General features: G+C 42.1%; 1 protein-coding gene across 2 annotated transcripts in view; it reads left to right on the forward strand.

Moving 5' to 3' along the window:
• LOC140493421 (excitatory amino acid transporter 2-like) overlaps positions 1 to 8,427 on the forward strand; it is a 274,102-nt gene extending 265,675 nt beyond the window's left edge. For both annotated transcript variants that reach the window (XM_072591843.1, XM_072591844.1), the window contains one exon: positions 530 to 8,427. In XM_072591843.1, coding sequence (XP_072447944.1) covers positions 530 to 604 — 75 coding nt within the window. In that variant the 3' untranslated portion in view covers positions 605 to 8,427. The remainder of the gene's footprint in view (positions 1 to 529) is intronic.
• Positions 8,428 to 24,711: the final 16,284 nt, after the last annotated feature.

Raw genomic sequence — 24,711 nt, forward strand, 5'->3', positions numbered from 1 at the left:
GTCAGAATCGTGTGAGGTTTAGCACATCTGCCTGACAGATCAGACCTCAAAAGGAAAACTTGAGATGGAGTGAACAGGCAGAAATGATACGACAGCACACAATGAAGTGAATTTGAGTCATTTTTTGGAGGGGCTGCTTTGGAAGGTTGATGAAACGAGGTGTGACCTCAAGATATGAGCTGTTGGGGTTGTGGGGCGGTGGTTGATTTTGAGTGATTGAATTGCCTTTCATTACAATCTCAATTTTTATTCCAATGAAAAAGTCAAGGGAGATGTACAATGTGGCAGGTCTGCTGTCACGTGTATTGTCAATGTGAAATCACCGCTATCATTTTTAGCTCAATGCTGAGGGGGGATTATGTCAGTTCAGTAACCTCTCTGGGCTCAAATACTGATTGGATACACAAGCATCACCTGAACAGGAAATTTTCAGCACGCAACTCGCTCCTGCTCTCTTGATTTTGATATTTCTCTTTATCTGAAGTGCCTTGCTCTGCCTGAGTTAGATTTCCCTTCACATTACTTCCAGGTGACCAAGGCCAAAAATGGCACAGCTGCTGACCACACAATTGTTGAGGAGGAACCATGGGACCACGAAAGCTGAGGGGACAGAGAGAGAGAGAGAGAAAGAGAGACACCCAGTCCTATCACCCATGAGCCCCCTCTCCCTCCCGAAACTCTGCTGAGGTTGTTCATCCGACAGGAAACAAAATGATAACATGTCAAAATCCTTTTCCTTTCTCGTTCTTTTCATCTAAATGTGGTTGTTTTAGCTTAAGGTCCAAATAGTGAATACTGGAGCTGGTAAAGGGGATTCTGTTTGGCTTTTTCCAGTAACTGTGTATTAGTACTTTTCAGATTTCCAAGCGGCGGGAGTGGGACTGAGCTGGGCAGCCCAGTGGGTACAACCAAATTCAGCACAAGTGCAAAGGTCACAGTTGCTCCACATGCAAACCCATCATCCCACTCACCCCGCCCTCAGCCTTTGACCTGATGGAGAATTGTTTGTGCCATTCAGTTTATTGCTCACATTGTACAGCAGCTTAATTGAATTTCCATTGCTGCACAGCCAGGGCTTTTGAGGTTCCCGGTGTGCCACGGTGGATTTTGCCAGCTGTACAGTTAGCGTTACCGTCAAGCACAACACGTCATCGACCCACCTTCTCAGGATTGGCCATTCTCAGGGATGTGATCCGGCTTTATGCTCGCTCCACTGCCGTTTAGTAAAACCCTCAAGTGCTTTAGTCCAGTGACGATACCACGTTCCCGCCCTCGTCCCACCTTCCTTGAAGTCAAAAGTGTGAATCCTGCCAGGTGGGTCCACGGCCATGTCACGCACAGCATTCTTGGAAATGGGCAACATTAGCCACTAAACTAGGCCCGAGGAGTCACCCTTCGGCACAGGGTTTCCCCAGTTTGTCAGTGAGGTGTTAGGGTGATTGAGCTATCACAGATGATGCTAAGCCCATTCCAGAAGGCTGTGGACCAATTCTCTGAACTTTCCACATCAGAATATCTTCTTCCTTCAGGGACCAGAAGGAATTGAATTAAACATTCCAGTGTGTGTGTGAGGGGTAAGCAGAAAGGTTGTTCCTGTCTTGAGCCTTTCAAAAGCCTTCCTCTGCACCAGAACTTGAATTACTATCCTGACTCACTCCCATACTTCAAGAATCCTGCGAGCAAAACCCAGACTCCAGGTTGATGGGCCTGACCGGGAGGTGGCAAGGTGGATCTGTGCTACAGCTGGTGTTTAAAACCCCTCACACTCGATCTACCCTTGTCCCAGCTTAACGCACCAGCATAGCTACCCTCAGAAAGGGAGGAAAGGGCGTCACCTTGCACTGCACCAGTGAGATCAGAGATCCCTTGTCATTAATGACACTTATGTTCAGAACAGTTTTGAGATAGTAATAGGGTTCAGAGTTCCCCTTAAATTTGAGCAAACTCTTCTAGTATCAGTGAAATGTATAAAGTCAGCCGGAAGCCTAGATACCTGCCCTTAGATAAAACAGTGCCTCCTGCAGGAGTAAGAATGTACTGAGCCAATATGAACGACACGTCAAATACAGTAAATGTAGGAAACTGATATTCTATTCAGACACATTGCCTGGTTGGACTATGCGCAGTTATTTGTTGTTTGAACACTGAATGCACTGCAATCCCGATCAGCTAAGGATGGAGTTCCCTAACCAGCCAGAGATGGACAGGGTAGGTGAACCTTCGCCCCCATCCCACGCAACCCCAGAAGCCCTTGGCATAGCACAACAACTAATGTGAGAAAAACTGGCTTCTGACCCAATCGATGGTTAAGGTGCCACTGTAAATGGTTTCTGGTGGAGCGTATCCATCTGCTACTGGCAAAAAGGGCATTAATTAAATATTGTCACTGCACAATCTCCTCCCCAGACTCTGTCTTTGATCTTAGCACAATGGACAAGCACAATTTTATGATGAACTTACTACAAACTTCACGACAGTGCAATGCGATGCCAGTATCCTGAGGAGTGGGAGGGAGCTCTTTGCCCAGAAACTAGTGAGGGAAGGTACATCTCTCTGGAATGTCTTGCCCTAGTATATTTGTCAATAGTAATGTAAGGATCCCATAGCCCAACACACCCTGTCCTGGTTAAACTGAAAGGTACCCATATGCACTGGATTGTGATTTTAAAAACAAAACAGTGTTGTTCTTTTCATGCGACAGGTAAGAGTAGATTGCAAGTCTATGCAATCAAAGTTAAAACCCTCCACTGAGAGATTTCACAAGTGAATCAAGTCATTGGAATAAGTTGTCAGGTATCAATCCTTGATGCAATGACTTTTTAAGGATCCAGTTGGTTCTCTGTTGTTTGGTGTTAACTTTTTTTTTTAACTTTCTTGGACTATCTCTTTGAGCTGTTGTATTACTGTGGACTGTTATTAAATTGTGTACTCTTGTGTCTAATATAAACCTTGCATGATGTGTACTGCTCATACCACTATGAAACAAATGGGCAACAATGGGTGTTAATTGTTCTTACTTTTTGACATAACTTTTATAACGCACATGTAACCTCGTAACATCAGCTTTCCAAATCCCAAAAAGAGCGTTTTCTGCTTTTTGACAGCTAGAGTTTTTTTTTGTGTGGTTTCAAACTGATGATAGGCTGAGAATATGCAATGCACTGGCGAGTCAGAGGGTATGTGGTTTGGGAAATGATTCGAATGACTGCTGATTGGAATTTGAGCAAATTCGAGACCATGAGCTGACAGCAGGTGTCATTTTCACCGCCCCATTTTCAGTGATTTAAAAATCCCACCTCTGTCAGCAATTTGTGTGTGATACAGATGCCACACTAGCCATGGGTGAGTAGGCTCATTCCAGCTATTAGCTGACCAGCAGCTGGTAAAGGTGCCTGATGGTTACTGGTGTAGTCTGGCCAGGAACATGTTGATGTCAGCCCTCTCTGTGCAGGAGAGAAACGATCGGATAATCCAGCTACCTGGGTTAAACCTGGCAAGGACACAAAGCACTCAGGGAAACCATCCACTCTGAGGTACTGTGCTCCTACACCTCACTGGTGTCCCGCTGATTTATGGAAATGTGTTTGACAAGGTTGTGTGCAAATGAGTGGAATTCTGGGCCCTGGTCGAGTGGGCACTGGGATCGCAGAGCTTCAGGATTTTAAACAGCACGCATACACAGACACGCTTGCACACAGACACACGTGCACACAGACACGCACACACAGACACGCATGCACACAGACATGCGCACACAGACACGCATGCATACAGACACGCATGCACACAGACATGCGCATACAGACATGCATGCATACAGACACGCACACAGACACGCATGCATACAGACATGCATGCACACAGACATGCATGCACACAGACACACATGCACACAGACATGCGCACACAGACACGTATGCACACAGCGACACACACACACAAAGCTAGCTCACTCTTTTGCCTTTCCCATCATTAATGAAGAAGAAAAAACACCCAGCAAGTTTCCACCTAAAGAGTCAATTCTGCAGCAAAGTGTCCGGCTGGAGGGACAGAGTTATTGTTTGGTTTGAACTCAGTGACCTTCAGAGACAGCAAGGATGTGTCTTCCCCTCATCATCTTTGCCAAATAAACATGAGGGGCTCTTGGTTCTAAAGGCCTGGTCTTTTCTAAGGACTGTGTGTGAGTGATAAAGCTCAAAAAGGTGCTTTGTGGCAATTTGCATAGCAGTGGACTTCAGGATACCTATATCCATCTTGTGTCAACAGCTGTTTTAAAATAAACCTGACTTGCAATGCTATTAGATGCGATCAGATGCTGTGATGCAATGAGATGGCCCAGTGAGGCATTCCTGTTCGATGTAGTTTCAAAGGCTGGTCATTCAGGTACACCCTCCTGTGGCCCTGGTTGATTTGAGCCTCTGTACTGCAGTGACCACTCTTGTTAAACCAAGATAGATAGATCAATGTGAAAAGTGTTGGTCGGAGGTTGTCCAAGACTCTTTCTGTCTTTCATCAACCCCCTGCTTACTCCATCCATCCTGTTCACACTGCCGTATCCCAATCCCTTCACAAAAGATACATTTAAGCTTTCGGTCATGCTATGGTAAAGAAATCACAAGCAGAATCTCACAGATCAGCGTTGCTGTCCCACCTGATTCTGGGAGGTGACAGTGTAGGATTCAATGGTTGAGGAACAACTCAGCCTGTTTGATATGGTATGCCACGTGGAGTCAGACTGGCTATAAGTGTCCCTTGGGAGAGATGGGGCATTCCACAGTCTCAAGATCACCTGAAGTGTTTGCATGACACTCAGGTCACGGTTGGCACAAATTCCTGAAGGTTTCATCACCACCTCCTACACCCACCATGCTCCCATCAGCTAATGTCAACTTGTTCCCACGTATTTATCTTGGGAATGTCAGAGGACCCACTCCTCAAAGAAACCAAACTGCTTACCTGACTGGATGGTTCCTGCTTGTTAATCACATAGTCCTTTTTCACCCCAACTCCTCTCAAAACCTATGCCTCCTTGAACTATCATCCCCTCAATGTTAAAAGACAACATTTAGATTTTCCTTCTATACTTAGTGGGCACCACGTCCCATCCCCCAATGGTTTTTCTTCTGGCATGTGCCTTGGAGACCAGAGACTTGTCTGCTGGAAGAGTTACCATTCCATGCCTCTGGGTGACAAACTGGGCACGCAGGGTGACACAGCGACCTCCCACACAACAGGAAATATGATCAGATCCCTGCTCAGAGCCATCGCGTTCCAACAGTGGGCTACACGTCTGCTGGTCAATGTACAAATTTCATTCTTTTCTCTTTCAAACCAGTAGCTGCTGCATCGACACGGATGGTTGAGGAAAGCGAGAGGGCTTTAATGGACAAAGTAGCTGTCCTGATGTATTTTCACCTTCTTTGAGGAGTGAGCTCTCTTTGATTTGGTGATTTTTGGTTGGGAAATGGAAATGGGAGTTCAGGGGGTGTATCCTCCTTGCAATTCTTCCTGTCCACCTGTGCAGTGTAAATATTCCCGACTCTGTTTGATGGCGTATGTTTGTGTGTAGCCGTCTGGTTCAGTTGGACAGCCAGGCAATTTGTCACGTTAAAATTGGTGTGTAACCGTGGTCGGTGTTGTCCAGGTACATGACATGTACCAGCGAGCCGGGTGCTTTCAGAGGAAGTCAGCCTGAAGTGTAACATGTATCCTTTCCCCTTCAATCAACTGGCTGCTTTTTAATGTCCGCAGTCTGCCAGTGAGTCACAATCCCTTGGTTCATACCAGCAGGCCATTCAGGGCTGTTCCCTCGGTTAGTCACTGTCTGTAGCTTGTGGCTGGATTGAATTGCTCTGCTCAACAGTACAGCAATAATAAATGCCTGTGCAGTTCTGACTGTACCCTAAGTACAGTCCACAGCATCCAGAGGGAACTGTGTTGGTAGAGGGAATCAATCACACAACTGGAGATGAGTACATACACACGCACACACATACATATACATAGGCATACGTGCACACATATATGCACAGATACGTATGCACAAAGGGACATATAGATATATACACAGACACACACAGACACATATACACAGATACAGGTGTGCACACATTTATACACACACACACAAATATATACGCATACGCACACAGGCATGCACCCACATACAGGCACAAATACACACATACATATTCACAGACATACACATAGATATATACCCACATCGATCGCAAGCTTTTCCTCTCCCTAAGGCAGTGAGGAAAATGCAGGAGGGGTAAACAATTCGGTAAGTTGGCCCAGGAGGGATACACGGTCCCTTCTCAGCACTTCAGCAATTTGATTCTGGGCAAGAAGGACCATGAATGATACGTAACCGATTAGATTAATGACCACTTAAAACCCTCACCTGACATTAGCACGCTTCCCCACCCCCCCCCCAACTTCCCAGCAAGTAGCTATTTTCTGACGTACCGACTGGGCTGGGAGGCACCCTCTATTTGCACCAATACATGACAGTCAGGGACTGGAAAAGGGAACAAGGGGTTGGCACTGAGAGACACCCTCCTGTCCTTGCCTCCAATCTTTGCTTGCCCATTCCTTGGTAGTAATATCAGTGTTACAGTGAACACATCCAGGGTAAATATGGTAATATCAGCATTGCAGTAAATACTGCCAGGATAAATACAGTGATATAAGTGTTACAGTAAATACAATCAAGTGAGTATCGTAATATTGGAGTTAAAGTAAACATTACTGGGGAAGATACAGTAACATCAGTGTTACATTAAACATCCTCCAGGTAAATACGGTAATATCAGAGTGACAGTAAATAATCCCAGGGTAAATACGTAATATCGGTGTTACATTAAACATCCTCCAGGTAAATACGGTAATATCAGAGTGACAGTAAATAATCCCAGGGTAAATACGGTAATATTGGTGTTACATTAAACATCCTCCAGGTAAATACGGTAATATCAGAGTGACAGTAAATACTCCCGGGGTAAATACGTAATATCGGTGTTACAGTAAATTTGGTAATATCGGTGTTACAGTAAATACACTGTGGGTAAAAAAGGTTATATCGGAGTGACAGTAAACATTCCCGGGGTAAATACAGTTATATCAGTGTTACGGTAAATACACTTGGGGTAAATATGGTAATATCGGTGTTACAGTAAACACTCCCAGAGTAAATGATGTAATATTGCATTACAGTGAATATTCCTGGGGTAATTAGGGTAATATCGGTGTGACAGTAAATATTCCCAGGGTAAATACAATAATATTGATGTTCCAGTAAATACACCCAGTGCAAATACGGTAATATCGGTGTTACAGTAAATACGGTAATATCGGTGTTACAGTAAATACGGTAATATCAGTGTTACAGTAAACACTCTTGGGGTAAATACAATGATGATGCGTGTGATAATAAACAGATTGAGGAATGAATTTAATAGTAATGTCACAGTAAACACTGAGGTGTAAATATGGCAATAATTAGTGTTGAAGTAATCAGCCTCTGAGGGGTAAATAGTCAGTGCCATTAATAACCACTCTATAGCTGTACGACAATAAATATCCTCTGGGAGTAATTAAATTAATATTGAGTATTATAGTAAATACACTCTGAGGGCTAAGTCTGTTAATAAACCATTCTACAGTAAATACCCTCTAAGAATTAGCTACACTAATAATGAGTGCTCCAGCAAATGTCTTCAGAGGATTAAATACAGTAATAATGAGTAAACACTAAAGACTCAATATGATGATCTTCAGTGGCATCTTAGATGCCCTCTGAGGAATAATTAGGACAAAACAGAGCTGGGGTCATCCCACTCTTGACATATAATTGCAGTAAAGACCAACAGTCACTCTGACAGGCACATCCAGGAAGAGTCTTCATCTTCATATGTAGCATCTTCATGGGGGATCCAGCAGTATTCCAGCACAATCCTACAGAATCTCACCCACCTCCCCTATTCCTCCAGCTTCCCTTCGCCCTTTCCTTTGTCTCCCAGTCACACTTCATCACCCCTCTCTTTATTTGCTCATTATTAATGAATGGTATACCATTTGCAATGACTGTGGTCTCAGTCTTGGCTAACTGTGGTGGCCAGACAGATTAACAATTCCCTTCCTGCCTGACGAATTGACCAGTAATGGAACAATGGGACATCGAGTTACAAGCATGGTTATAACTGACTTCCTCTGTCTAGACCCACATGCAGATAAAGAATTCTCTCTTCACTGTTTTATATAGAAGATTTTTTGATCTTTTGTATATTGTCATAATTTGCTGTTGGGATTACCATGTACAAACTTGCATCCTTTGAAATTAATTGGATTAATTCACTTTGTGTTATACTTTTGGTGTTATATACGTTTACAGAAAAATCTAATAAATGTTTATTGGTACCTCAATTTGAAGTGTGCACTGTGTTATTTGTTCTTTCCCTGTTATTATTTTTCTAATCACTTTATTTTACATTCTTGCCAAGTGTTTCTGAGGAACCAGTTCATCTAGGGAGCAAGGAAAATGAATGGAATAAAGCTGCGTTTCCCATTCTCTATTGAGGCCACGAGGGTCTATTTAGTTGCACTCCCATGTCAAAGGATAGGATCCTTTCTGCACTGTTCTCACTAACATCTCACAGCACAGGCCTTAACGACAATAGAAATAACAAACTGACACCAGTACAGAGAATGCTGGATAAACCTGGTACGGGACATTGGTTAGGCCACTTTTGGAATACCGCGTTCAATTCTGGTCTCCCTGTTCCAGGAACGATGTTGTGAAACTTGAAAGGGTGCAGAAAAGATTTACAAGGACATTGCGAGGGTTAGAGCTTTTGAGTTACAGGGTGAGGCTGAACAGACTGGGACTATTTTCCCTGGAGCATTAGAGGCCGAGGGGTGACCTGATAAAGGTTTATGAAATCATGAGGGGCATGGATAGGATGAATCACCAAGGTCTTTCTCTTAGGGTGGGGGAGCCCAAAACTAGAGGGGAAAGATTTAAAAGGGACCTGAGGGGCAACTTTTTCACACCGAGGGTGGTGCGTGTATGGAATGAGCTGCCAGAGGAAGTGATGGAGGCTGGTACAATTACAACATTTAAAATACATCAGGATGGGTACATGAATAGGAAAGGGTTTAGAGGGATTTACCTGCTGTACAGCTCCATGACTATAGATCTGGCAACATCTGTGGAGAGAGAAGCACACTTATGTTTTGAGTTTGGTATGATTTCTTAAGAACTGAAAGAATCTTTTGGAATTTTTAAAAATACTTTTGACAGGAGATGGAGGAGAGGGGAGATAATATAATGGGGTCAAGAGTGTGGTGCTGGAAAAGCACAGCCGGTCAGGCAGCATCTGAGAAGCAGGAGAATTGATGTTTTGGGCATAAATCCTTCATCAGGAATGAGGCTTGTGAGCCAGGGGGCTGAGAGATAAATGGGAGGGGGGTTGGGAGTGGGGGAGGGGGGGGGAGGTGAAGGTAGCCAGGTATATGATAGGTAGATGAAGATGGGAAAGAAAGTGATAGATTGGAGAGGAGGGTAGAGCAGATAGATGGGAAAGACAATGGACAGCTTACGAGGGCAGTGCCAAGTTTGAGACTTGGCACTGGGATAAGATGGGGGGGAGGGGAGAAAAGGAAATGGGGAAACTGGTGAAATCCACATTAATCCTGTTATGGACTAGGCCAGACCACTCAAAACACATTCTTAAGTAGGTAGCCCCAGATCATAACTTTGAAATTTGTTTTGGCAAGTGTACAGTGAAAATTACCCAGAGTAAGTTCACGAGGTTGAGTACCAGATTTTAATATAGACAAAAATGTATTCACAAAATTACACAATAAAACACAAAGAACAGAATAAAGAACACCTACAGAACTCAGCCTATCCAACTGGACTTAATTATGTTGTTCCGAATATATACAACAGACCCAATGAGCAAACTCCCTTTAAAAACCAGTATAAATGGAACACATGCTAACAGGTTGAAGTTGAAGGGCAGAGAGCGAGAGAGAGATTCCACACAGCTCCCCTTTGAACTTCCAATCAGTTGAAGACTGAACTAAAATTGCTCAGCTCAGCTAGAGAGCTGACCACTCCCCTCTCTTATACAGGTCACTTCTAAAACATGACCACTTTGGCCTGACATCTCATCTGTTTGCATATAAACAAAAGGTCTCTCAAAATCTTTTTCATCTCTGTACCAAACCAGACTGATCGGAGCCCAGCCCGGTTTAATGCCCCTCTGAAAGAAATCAAGGCCATAGTATGCTTGAGCCAAGGAATAGCTTTTAGAAATAAAAATGACTACCTTTGTGACACCTCCCCCCTTAAAAAAAACATGAACCATCAATACCAAAAGATGGCATCATTTTTTAACCCTTCAAAACCCAGTTAGCAGTCTAAACACACGTATTCACTATATTAACCATAAACATGCAAACACGCCAAACCACATGCAAATTCAGGCCGTGGCACACCTGCCACTGAATGCTTCCGTATTTCATTGGAGCCTCGATAACACATCAGTAAACACGTTTTCACAACCTGCCACATGCACAATTGTCAAATTGAATGGCTGCAACAACAAGCTCCATCAAAACAGTCTGACATGTTTGTCTTTAAAATTTTCCACAATATCAATGGGTTATGATCAGTGTATACAATTGTCTCAGATGCATTGCTGGTAATATAAACACTGAAATGTTGTAATACCAACATCAAACTTGAAGTCTCTTTCTCCACTGTTGGATATTTCTGTTGATGAACATTCAACTTCCTGGAAAAATACCTGGTAGGTCTTTCTATTCCCTCGTCATCCTCCTACAGGAGGATCGCACTGACACCCACATCAATGGCATCGATAGCCACCTTGAAAGGCTTTATCTAATTCAGTGTGGGGCAGTGGTTCACACAGTTTTTAGGCTGTCAAATGCCTTTTGACAGTCTGCTGTCCACTGAAACTTCTTGCCCCTTTTTTAACAATTCGGTGAGTGGAGCAACCACGCTGCTAAAGTTCGGCATAAACTTCCAGTAAAATCCACTCAATTCGAGGAACAGTAGTACTGCCTTTTTCGTTGACGGAATGGGAGATTCCACAATTACTTTCATTTTCGCATCTCTTGGGCCATTGGTCCATGTCCAGTAACATGGCCCAGGAAGGTGACTTGGGCTTTGGCAAATTCACTTTTAGCGAGGTTTACCACCAAGCCTGCCTTCCAAAGTCGATCGAACAAGTCTGATAAATGCTGTAAATGTTCCTTCCATAAGTGACTAAAAATCACCAGGTCACCAATGTACACCACACAATTGGGTAACCCGGCAATGACCTTATTAGTCACTCTCTGAAATGTGGCTGGAGCCTTTTTCATATCAAATGGTATGATTTTGAAATGATATAGTCCATTTGGTGTTACAAAAGCCAAAATTGCCTTTGCTCTCTCTGACAGAGGTACTTGCCAGTGGCCTCTGAGCAAGTCCAACTTAGAAATGTAAGTTGCTTGTCCCACTTTTTTGATACAGTCCTCCAAGCGTGGAATTGGATATGAATCAGTCTTTGTAACGGCGTTGACTTTGCGATAGTCCACATATAACCATTGGGTACCGTCCTGGCTTTGACACCAGCACTATGGGTGAGCTCCAGTCACATTAACTCACTTCGATTATGCCAGCTTGGAGCATGCGCTATATCTCCTGAACCTATGCCAACTTTAGAGGGTTATGCCTATAAGGATGTTGCTTAATTGGAACAGCATCTCCTATATCTATATCATACACAATTATGCTAGTGCTTCCCATTTTTTTCTGCATATCTCCCCATGTGATAGTAATAACTCTTTCAGGTCATTTTGATTTTCTTGTGGAAGGTAACTCAATAATTTATCCCAATTTTTGACAACTTCCTCATTGTCCAATTCGATTTGAGGAATGTCCAATTCAGAATCCTCTGATGACAATCCCTTCTAGGTCCAGGGTCCCAAGGCAGAAGATGAGGCGTTCTTCCTCCAGGCATCGGGTGGTTAGGGTTTGGTGATGGAGGGGACTCAGGACCTGCATGTCCTTGATGGAGTGGGATTGGGGAGTTGAAGTGTTCAACCACGGGGCGGTGGGATTGGTTGGTGCGGGTGTCCCAGAGATGTTCTCTGAAACAATCGCAAGGTGGTGTCTTGTCTCCCCAATGTAGAGGAGACCCCATCGGGGGCAACAGTTCAGTAGGTGACATTGGTGGAGGTACAGGTAAATTTCTGTGAATGTGAAAGGATCCTTTGGGGTCTTGGATGGTGCTGAGGGGGAGGGGGTGGTGTGGGCAGATGGACGAGGGAGATCCAGTGGATGTAGTGTACCTGGACTTTCAGAAAGCTTTTGATAAAGTCCCACACAAGAGGTTAGTGAGTAAAATTAGGGCGCACGGGATTGGGGGCAAAGTACTAGATTGGATAGAGAATTGGTTGGCTAATAGGAAGCAAAGGGCAGTGATTAACGGCTCCATTTCGGAATGGCAGGCAGTGACCAGTGGGGTACCGCAGGGATCCGTGCTGGGACCGCAGCTTTTTACAATATATGTAAATGATATAGAAGATGGTATCAGCAATAACATTAGCAAATTTGCTGATGATACAAAGCTGGGTGGCAGGGTGCAATGTGATGAGGATGTTAGGAGATTACAGGGTGACCTGGACAAGTTAGGTGAGTGGGCAGATGCATGGCAGATGCAGTTTAATGTGGGTAAATGTCTGGTTATCCACTTTGGTGGCAAGAACAGGAAGGCAGATTACTACCTCAATGGTATCAAATTAGGTAAAGGGGCTGTTCAGAGAGATCTGGGTGTTCTTGTCCACCAGTCAATGAAGGCAAGCATGCAGGTACAGCAGGTCGTGAAGAAGGCTAATAGCATGCTGGCCTTCATAACAAGAGGAATTGAGTATAGAAGCAAAGAGGTGCTTCTGCAGCTGTACAGGGCCCTGGTGAGACCACACCTGGAGTACTGTGTACAGTTCTGGTCTCCAAATTTGAGGAAAGACATTCTGGCTATTGAGGGAGTGCAGCGTAGGTTCACGAGGTCAATTCCTGGAATGGTGGGCCTACCTTACACTGAAAGACTGGAGCGACTGGGCTTGTATCCCCTTGAGTTTAGAAGACTGAGAGGGGATCTGATTGAAACGTATAGAATTATGAAAGGATTGGACACTCTGGCAGGAGGAAACATATTTCCGCTGATGGGGGAGTGCCGAACCAGAGGACACAACTTAAAAATACGGGGTAGACTATTTAGGACAGAGATGAGGAGAAACTACTTCACCCAGAGAGTGGTGGCTGTGTGGAATGCTCTGCCCCAGAGGGCAGTGGAGGCCCAGTCTCTGGATTCATTTAAGAAAGAATTGGATAGAGCTCTTAAAGATAGTGGAGTCAAGGGTTATGGAGATAAGGCTGGAACAGGATACTGATTAGGAAAGATCACCCATGATCATATTGAATGGCGGTGCAGGCTCGAAGGGCTGAATGGCCTACTCCTGCATCTATTGTCTATTGTCTATTGTTTTGCAATTCCTGCAGTGGCAGGGGAAGGTACCTCCATCCACCTGGACATCCCTTGCTGGCCTCTTATCTGCCCTTGACCTCTTCATTTCTAACTGCTCGCTACCACAGATGATGTAACGGCCCTGTTTGAAAGTAATAAGTTTGCTAAAGGTGGAGAAAGAGAAAAAGAGATATAAAATGGGTGTAAATTAAGGTGTGAAAGGGGGAGAATGGGTCCTATCTACCGGGAGCAAAGTAATAAAGACACAAAGAAGTGAAGGCTGTGGGGGTTGCACTGGGGACGAGAGAATGTAAGAGGACCAGCGAACTTACGTCATGTGGTCAGTTTCTAAAGTCATGGTATTCGAGACTGAGTCCTAGAGGCTGAGGGCACAAGTGGAAAATGAGGTGGTGTTCATCCAGGGTGGCATGGTGGCTCTGTGGTTAGCACTGTTGCCTCACAGTGCCAGGGGCCCCAGTTTGATCCCACCATTGGGTGACTGTCTGTGTACAATTTGCACGTGTGCCTGTGTGGGTTTTCTCCACAATCCAAAGATGTGCAGGTCGATGGATTGGCTATGGGAAAGGCTAGGCAGTTTGTCGTGAGAAATGGAGGTCTCTGGTGGGATGCTCAGAGGAACACTGTGGACTCGGTGGGCCGAGTCAGCTGCTTCCACACTATCGGGATTATGTGATTCCTGTTTTGTCCTTTATTGGGATGTCGCAGTGACCTCAGGACAGAAATGTTAACATGTGAGGAAGATGATTTATTAAAATCAGGGAAGGCAGGGTCGTTCCTGTGGACAGAACGGTGGGGCTTTGCGAAGCGGTCACCTAGTCTGTGTCTGATCATGCCAGTGTAAAGGAGACTGCATCATGAGCAGTGACCATTGCAGAGATTGTTCTGGGACTCAGCTGATTGGCCCTTGTATGAGGTATGACTCATACTGTGGGGAGCTTTGCCCCTGACCCCCAATTCCCATTAACTTCAATGTGATCACAGCTGCCTAGAGTCACTGTCAGTCAAGTTATACCTGATGTCAACTGTAGTAGTCACTTTTACACACTTCTGGATTTGTATCCATGTTTGGACCAAGGCTGAAGTGTGATCAGAAGTCAAATGGCCTGGCGGAAATCATGCTGAGCATCAGTGAGCAAATTGTTGGTGAGTTAGTAGCATTTGATCACCCTGTCACTGAGACCCTTCGTCATTTTGAGAGTAGAGTGATGAGGTGGTCATTGGCAGATTGGGCTTGTCTGCTTCCTATGGAAGAGGACATACCTGGGCAATTTTCCACCTTGTTCTACTGACCCTATCGAATCACTTCATAAACAGCTCTGTGAGGTCACCTCTTAGTCTTCTATAGTCAAGGGAACACAAGCATGGTTTGTGTAACCTATCCTCAGAACTTAACCCTCTTTCCCCACTACAGTTTGTCTGAAATCCCATCCTGGATGATTTGTAGTTTCTCTCAGCAGAACATTATAAAAACAGATTTTGGATCTCTGCTCAAACACTGCTGTCTTGTTAATGGCTCCATCTCCCCACAGCCATTGAGTCAGGCTGAATGAGGCTGTTTGAGACCTCTGTGTTCTGGCCTTGAGTTGAATTTAGTATTCCACATTGTCTCCATTGGAAATATTGCTCACTTTGATCTCTCTGGTAGACATTGTCTCACTTAGTCCTGCTCCATCCAATATTCCAATGCTCTCTTGTCTGACTTCCTATTTGTCACCCTTTATAAATTCAGAAACTACTACAACTATCTCATTGTAGGGAGCAAAATTAAAAGTCTCACCCTCCCAAGCTTATAATTCCCTATTCATGTATTGCTATAACTGTACATTCTCCCACCCCCCAATAAACCACTGCTCCGATTCACTTTTTGTATAGAATTATCTCTCTTCTCCCCATCATTAGACATTTTGCCGAGTTATGTCCTCAGGACAAAGTAAGCAAATAGACAGCTGCTACAGGCAAAAGGTGGGTGAGGTATTCCATCTCCTTGTCCCACCTGTTCCTTTTATCCTCCTGCTAAGACTGCAAATTCCTAGGATCACTGGGATCTGAACAGATCCGAACTCACAAGATGACTGGGGGCTTGATGCCAGCAAATGGAGACAAGAAATTATACAGTGCTGAGTCAGTGTTAGAGGACGGGGGAAAAGTATGAAGGTTAATCATTTGTTAAATAAGTAAAAAGTATCAAACGAAAGGTCCAACTTTGATCATTTTCTGAGGAGACATTGGGCATCTTCTGTTATAATCCAGATGATGTCACCACTGAACAAACCAGATCCCAAGATGATATCTGGCTTGATAGATCATATTTATTGTAATATGTTAGTCTTTCACTGAAAGGTAAGCACATATGATGAAAATTTCGCTCTAATAATAAAATGGAAGCTAATTTCACAAAATAATTAAAACTAAAATAAGCTAAACAAAGCTATTGAAATATATCACAGTTTGAAAGATTTCAAAACACATGGCAAATCAAAAATTTAATCTACTCCTCAACACCATCGCTTTATAGTTCATCCAAGTCCAGGCAAATGCTTCCCTATCAAATCTGTAGTTTTGACTATGCTGCTTCTTCTCAGTTCTGGTCCTGTGAGCACTGAGGTCGTTTCCATTTACCACTCATATTACTGACAGCTTAGACCTTCTCAGCTTTGAATAACCTAATGCAGGTTCCTAACCAAACACTCCTGGTCTGGACAGTTTCATAAACTGAACTCTTACACTGAAGTAATGGATTTCCTTAACTGCTCAGAACAATCTAGGAGAGACTTTATTTATATCTGACTCCAGGCTGGTCTCCTTCAAACTGCAGAAAAGCCTTTTAATTTAGTTTCAACAAAACTTGCTCCTGGCTTCTGCCAAGCTTAATGCTTTCTCCTTGTGTTGTAAGCCTCCATAAAATAAACAATGTTAATTAATGTTCCTGGAGGCACAGACTGGTTTAAAATGTTGGTTCTGGAAAGACTGACTAGTTCATGTTTACATCCCATCAGAAACAAGCCAACAGCAAAATCCTACTAATTTAAAATCCAAACTTAAGAAAAAGTTTTAATTGTTATTTTATAAATCTCACCCTTTTCCTCATACCTCCTCCAAAGTAAAAATTACATTTTATCTGTGTGAAGCATTTTCATTTCCCATCAAAAGACAGGATAGATAAAAATAAATTAATGCACTGGTTCAAGATTCGAGAGCTAGGGGACATAGTCTGAGAATGAGGATCAGACTGTTCAGGAGAGAAGCTATCCATAACCTCCTTATACAGCCTAGCAGTAAAATTTCACCCTTGGTCTCACTGAATCTCTCTGGGTAGCCCATACTGTGTGAAGAAAGCTACTAACTCTTCTACTACCCTTTTTTGCCTTGATACTCCGTAATGGAATTGCGCCTGGAAATCTGATAAGCTCATCCATTATGGTTATCAAGTACTGGTTCCGACTTTTAGTTCTCTGGAGGGAACCTACACAATCACTTATAACCCGTGTGAAAGGTTCTTCAAACGTGGGAATTGGTAACAAAGGTGCTGGTTTTATTACCACCTGTGGCTTACCTACCATTTGGCATGTATGACATATATGACAAACATTAACCACACCCTTGTGCATTCCAGGTCAATAAAAATATTTTTGTACCTTATCCTGAGTCTTTCGTACCCCTAGGTGACCTCCTACAGGTGATTCATGTGTGATCCGTAATACCTCCTGTCTGTATGCTACTGGCAACACAACCTGGTGCACTTCAGCCCAGTTCTCTTCTGCATTATAGAGTCATAGAGATGTAAAGCATGGAAACAGACCCTTCGGTCCAACCCGTCCATGTCGACTAGATATCCCAACCCAATCTAGTCCCACCTGCCAGTACCCGGCCCATATCCCTCCAAACCCTTCCGATTCATATACCCATCCAAATGCCTCTTAAATGTTGCAATTGTACCAGCCTCCACCACTTCCTCTGGCAGCTCATTCCATACACGTACCACCCTCTGCGTGAAAAAGTTGCCCCTTAGGTCTCTTTTATATCTTTCCCCTCTCACACTAAACCTATGCCCTCTAGTTCTGGACTCCCCGACCCCAGAGAAAAGACTTTGTCTATTTATCCTATCCATGCCCCTCATAATTTTGTAAACCTCTATAAGGTCACCCCTCAGCCTCCCGACGCTCCTGGGAAAATAGCCCCAGCCTGTTCAGCCTCTCCCTATAGCTCAAATCCTCCAATCCTGGCAACATCCTCGTAAATCTTTTCTGAACCCTTTCAAGTTTCACAACATCTTTCCAATAGGAAGGAGACCAGAATTGCACGCAATATTCCAGCTGTGGCCTCACCAATGTCCTGTACAGCTGCAACATGACCATCCAACTCCTGTACTCAATACACTGACCAATAAAGGAAAGCAAAGCAAATGCCTTCTTCACTATCCTATCTACCTGAGACTCCACTTTCAAGGAGCTATGAACCTGCACTCCAAGGTCTTTGTTCAGCAACACTCCCTCGGATCTTATCATTAAATGTATAAGTCCTGATAAAATTTGCTTTCCCAAAATGCAGCACCTCGCATTTATCTGAATTAAACTCCATCTGCCACGTGGTCTCCATTTCTGTCTGAGGATTCTATCTTTCAGATTATAACCCTCCAGAATATTCTCTGCCTCCTTTTCAGAGTACGCATCCACGTATATATCTTTTATCATCTTGTCTTTCTGTTGCAAGTCTTTTAGCCCTTCGGGACTAAACACTTCAGTCTGACCCTCTGCCTGTTCAGGTTTTTCCTACACCATTATGTCATACAGGGTGCCTGCTAACTGAACCTCAACTCCTTCATCTTTCTCTTCACTTTTCACTTTGTGCTGTGACTTATGATAGTGGGATCTGGTTACTACACAGTCTGGGAAAATAACAGGATATTTTCTGTTTTAACTCCTCAGTTTCTTGGTCTTCCTTGGGCTTCTCCATAACAAGGGTGTCCCCCCCACCTTGAATCCTGCCAAATAATTCCCAAGAACAAACTAAATTCCTGGGACTGTCAATCACTCCCACTGTAACTTTCCCAGTCTTGAGTTGGCATTTCAACCTGATCTTAGATAGGGGAACACTAAATTTCTGTCCATCTACCCCACAAATTACCTCACTCTTGGGTAACAGATCATCTCTATCTGGTTAAATCTTGTATCTCTCAACATCATAACTTCTTGTCCTTCTCCCCCTTTTCTTTGAGTAAACATTCCCCACAGAGGTGAATTATTTGTAGAGATCAGGCACTAACTGCATTCCCAGCCCCTGCCTATGCTGTGCACTCTCCTGCAGCTCCTCTGCTTTTCTTGGGGTCTCCTTTACTACCTTCACTAATACCACTGGCTTCACTTCTTTTCCCACATCTTTTTCACAGCATCTTTCTTTAACGACCACCACTGTAACTTTACGTGTCCCACTCCATTACAGTGGAAACACCTGAAGCCTTTCAACTCCTGTCCAACCTCTTGGACTTCTTTTTTATCCTGTGGTAAAATCTTACCAGTTCTCTCTACTCTTGGTTTCGTTGTGCAGGACCTCCCCTTCTCCCAACTTTTATCCCTCACAGGATGAAATTCTGGCCGGAAGCATGTCTTATGCACCAACATGTACCCATCTGCCTTTCTCACTTCCTGAACTTTCTATTTCCCCACGTGAATACTTACCATCTCTGGAAATGAGTTTTTAAACTCCTCCAGCAGAATAATCTCTCTTAGAACCTCAAATGTCCTATCTATTTTCAAAGCACGCACCCATCGATCAAAGTGACTGTGTTTAATTCTGTTGAACTCAACATAAGTCTGACCTGGTTCCTCCTTTGTGTTTCTGACCTGCTGTCGAGATGTTTCTGGTACCAATTCATAAGCATTTAAAATAGCCTGTTTAATCTCTTCATAATCTGACAGTGCGGCAAATACCTCACGAGCTCTGCCTACCAACTTAGTCTGAACTAGCATTACACACAGATCCTCAGACCACTTCATCCACCTAGTCAATTTTTCAAATGAAATAAAGAAAACTTCAACATTTTTCTCATCAAAATGTGGCAGAGTTTTGACATATTTGTATATATCACTACCTTCCCTTTTAATCTCCATCCTATCAACCTGACTTTGCTGAGTAAGTCACAACTTATCAAGTTCAAATTCTCTCTCTCATTCTCTCTACCTTTGCTCAGCCTCTCTCTCTCTCTCTCCTCTCTCCCTCTTTCCCTTTCTTTCTCCCTCTCTCTTTCCTCTCTCTCCCTTTGCTTATCTTCTAACTCCATTTTCCTCAACTATAATTTCAGTTTTTTTGCCTCTATACTGCACTTAGCTGTTTCTCTGACACACTTAAATGTTTGAGACCCAAGCCCCAAGACTGTTACGACATGGGGGAAACTCCCCTGCTTAATTTAAAACCAGCAACACAAAAAAGATTTATCCAATGCAGTAATCTGTAAAAATTCGACTGGCCAAGACTATGTAAAGTAAAAATTAGCAACTTTATTTCTTAAAGTATAACAGAGAATAATTAACTAACCACTATTTACAATTTCTTTCTCTAATCTATCTTTTACCTTCCCTTCTATAATACTAGTCCAATAAAATTCCCAATTAAAATTTACAAACTAACACTTCTTATCTCAAAACCTTTGGTTCTTCTATTTGGATCTTACTGTGTCTTCTTTTTCTTAGGAATTTCTTCATCACAGGTTATTGATTGAAAAGATACCTTTTTAAGAGAGCTATTTTTCAGGCAGCGTGTTTACATGCGAGGCATGGCAGTTCTCCTCTCAACTGTTCAATTTGCCCCCAGTCTTATACCCCAGAGCATCGGATTGTGACATTGGCTTTTAAGATTATCAATATACTCAATTCAAACTTGATTGGAAATTGGTATTTTTAATCAGGGCGTGATTTAAACTGATTGACCAAATTTGAAGTTGTTTTTATCTCCAGGCAACAAACTACTCAAGTGTTACATACATTGTTGCCTTATTGAGAACACTTGTTGCTGTGTCCGGTAGTTCTGCTGCTTTTAACTCTCTTAAAGGTATACCCACATCTTCATAACATGCTTAACCATTGAAACTTTATTGATGCATGTTTCATTCCAAGCAGCAATGATAAAAGCCATCTAATGTTAAAAAAGTTGATATTTCTTTCGGTCAACAGTCAATGGTACTTGACGACATCTCTTTAGTCCCCATATGTTAACACATTGACTTTGTCGTAATCAATATAGATGTTTATGACCCATTTGATTTTGGCATCATCACAGTAAGTGAGCTCCAACTTCTATAACTTAGTTCAATAACTTAACTGTTGTTCTTCCCTCACTTCAACTGATCTATCTAGATAGAGTCTGTAAGAATATTGCTTTATAGATAATACGTCACCTATATTAACATCGTGTCCAATCAAGGATGTTTCTCCCGTCCTAGTCACACAAATCAACTCACAACTTTGTAATAGCCTTCATAAGTCACTTCAGTAGCTTTCTAGAAGGTAAAATGATATGTTATCTTATTTTTCAAATACATCTGTATTATCTAATCTGATTGTTGAAGGATCAACTTTGAGTTTTCAATTTATGATTCATTCACCAATGGTTCCAATGTTTAAGGTGACTCCCAGTTCTTTCGCTACCATAAGTATATTTTTTTCTCCTGGCTATTGTCCCTGTCACAATATTTCTTTAACACGTAACATGACATTTTTACTGGTACTTCCTTCTATGTGGAGTACTTTGTACATAATTTACATCCTTGAGTTTTGTTTTGATTTGATAAGGTTCAGTGATCCTTGTTTTTAATGGTTCCCCCAAGATAAGTAACAATAACCTGTCTCCAGCAACAAAATTTCAAACATTGATTGGAAGGCTTGAGAGGGATATGGGCTAAATGCTGGAAAATGAGACTATATTTATTTGGGATATCTGGTTGGCATGGACAAGTTGGACTGAAGGGTCTGTTACCATGCTGCACAGCTCTATGACTCTATGACCTTTTACCTGCTCTTGTTTTCACTGTTTGTTGAGCCCTTTGCGAATAGTCTTTCGCCAATTCACATGCTTTAGTTAGTCACTCTCTGAAGCTTGAAACATCGGTTGGAAATGTAATACCTGAGGTTTGTTTTTATCAATTTAAGTGGTTCCCTCATCTCATGACAATGTACCAGTTCCTATGAACTGAATCCTGTGGACTCATTAGGAATATTGCCAATGGCAAACAGGAACAATTGAATTGTTTTATCCCAATCTTTAAGACATTCCTGACAATAAAATCTAATCGTGATTTTCAAGGGTGATGCTTGATAGATCATGTTTTAATGTGATGTTTTTTCAATGAAATATAAGCATTCAATGCTATAGATTCAGATTTAACCATAAAACAGAAGTTTAATACATAAAATAGAATAAGGTAAAATAGAATAAACTAACAATTTGCATTTGAAACAAGTTTAAAGATATTGAAAAACATGGTGAAAATACAATCCCACTAATCCCATCACAGTACTCAAACACTACAGAAAATTTCCTTTTCTATCCCACATAGAATTTGACTTACCTGTGCCTTTAATCCCAGTTCTTAGAATCTCATAGCTTCTTCATTGTTTCATCATACAACAAAGGTTAAACTTTCTTAGCTTCACATACTCCCTTTCAGGCTTTTGACCAAACACTTCTGGTCCAGAATAAACTAGATTCATTACACTGAGATAACCTCTTTCTTAACAGTCATAAGCTACATCTCTTTCTCAGGAGCAAATATTTTCATAGCTAACTTCAGACAAGACTTCTACAAAACTGGCCAGTCTAAATTTTTTTTTTCAAGCTATGGGTGTTTCACCTAAACTGAGAAAAATCCAGAATCTTCATGTTGTGAAGCGAGTAACAAGCATTTACTTTACATGCTCATATAAGCATCCTACTGGAAACAAATTTCTCATTTTCTCCAGGAGGTCAGTCACTAATACTGTGTTTGAAACACTTAGCAGTTAAGGAATAAACCACTTCAGATGCACATAAATCCTATGTGCCACTAATTCAAAATTTAATAATTCAAAACATAAACGATATTAAAATATATATAAATCAGGTACTTTACATCATATCTGTACTTTCTGAATAACTAAGTGACCTGCCATTGGAATTTCATGAGTCTTAGAGTTTTAGAGTCATAGGAGACAGGCCCTTTGGCCCAGACTGGTCCATGCCAGCCAAAATGTCCATACTTGCTAACCCCCATGTAAACTTCATTACTATATTCACATGGGACTACCACTGGATGGATGACTGCTTATTCCTCATTGGCTGGTATTTGAAGTGGTCTCCATTTCCTAATTCATATTCTGTCTTTCAATAGTAACACTCAGATGTTGGTTCTGAAGAGACTGTTTATAGCAATTTTGTTTATTCAGGATCAATTTGCTACATTTCTATTCAAAATGATGGGCTAAACTTGTCAACTTCATTCTTTTTACTTTCATCTTCTTTCATTAAATTCCTTCCAATTTTTTTTATTAACTGAATTTCAAGTTATCTTCTTGTTTCATTGTGTCTCTTCCTGTCAAAGTCAATGAGCCTGAGATCTAGTCACACAACAAACTGGAAGTAATCTGAGATGTTCCACTTCACATTTCATTTTACCTGGCTAACATTTTGAATCTACAAGGTAATTTCCTGTGACAAGATCCAATTCCCTCTTTAAGAATTGTTTCACCACAATTACATCTTCTCTAATTCCTAGGTCATCCTTTAGTTCAAATTGATCCTCCATGTTATACCTTCAATTGTCTACTTTATTAACCCCAAATGGAAGGCAAACAGTATTATCAGCTAATACCAGTGACTGACTTGATCCTGTGTCCCTCAAGAAGTGTATTGGTTCGCTTGCTTGATTTGGACCATAATGAAATACTTCTCTTTTTTAAGAAAAATATTCAGACCCTCCAGTGTCCTGACTGTCTTTGTTAATATTTGAAAACGAGTTCTCATGATTGTCCTGATCCATCTCTCTCTTCCTAGTCCGTTAGAAGGAAACATATTTTCTCTGGACTGCTATTACATTTGCCATATGTACTTCCTGTCCTGCTGCCTTGTTCTGAAGATTCCTTACACATTCCCACTTCTCCAATTAGTCCCATTTAACCAGCAATGACTTTGGTATGTCCCCAGCTTATTACAATGGGAGGATATAAATTTCTTTATATTGGTTTTGGTTCCAGCTCTTCTCTTCATTAATTTGGCACCCTCCTGATTGTTCTCTAAACCCTGTACTCCTCCCAGCGATAGAGTTTCTATTCCTCCAAGCTCCTTATGGATCCGTTATGGCCATTTTCCCCTCCTGAAGCTGTCTGTATGGGGTTATCATAAGTAGTTGCCAGGACAGCTCTGACCTTTAACACACTACACTCATCTAAATAAGGTTTTAAGTTTGCAGGAAAACCATTTCTGAATTTTTCCATGATCATAGCTGTCCTCTCAGCTTCAACTTTTAGTGATCTCAACCAATGATCCCACAACATTTCTTTATCCCTTGCAAATTCTCCAGATGCCGGATTCGTCTTCCTTGTCTTCCTAAATTTTATTTGATATGCTTCAGGTACAGGATCAGAAGCATAGAGCATCACCTTTTTAACAGTTTTATTACCTGCAGATTCTGACAAACTGGAGTACACAATTATAGCTATACCTGTCAAAACACTTTTGTGATAGTAAGGTCCGAACATATTGAGGCTACTTCATCTGTCTAGCTACTTTCTCGAATGATATGAAGTATCTTTCACCTCCATCCTCAATAAATTTAGGGACTAAGTGTTAATTCTTAATTGAATCAAATCTCTCATTGGAATCAGAACCATTCACTTAGCTTCTACTGTTTCTTGATTTGATTTGATTTGATTAGATTTATTACTGTCACATGTACTAAGATACAGTGGAATGTGTTGTTTTGAGTGCTAACCAGACAAATTATACCTTACATAAGTAGATTGGGGTAATAGAACGGAATGCAGAATGTCGTGTTACAGTGACCGCGAAGGTGCAGGGAAAGATCAATGTTGATATATGAGAGGTCCTTCCAGAAGTCTGATGAAGGTGGGGAAAAGGCTGCTCGTAAATCTGCTGTTAAGTTGTCGAACTTTTCTATCTT

The sequence above is a fragment of the Chiloscyllium punctatum genome, chromosome 22 (genome assembly GCF_047496795.1).
Source record: "Chiloscyllium punctatum isolate Juve2018m chromosome 22, sChiPun1.3, whole genome shotgun sequence".
Lineage (NCBI taxonomy): Eukaryota > Metazoa > Chordata > Chondrichthyes > Orectolobiformes > Hemiscylliidae > Chiloscyllium > Chiloscyllium punctatum.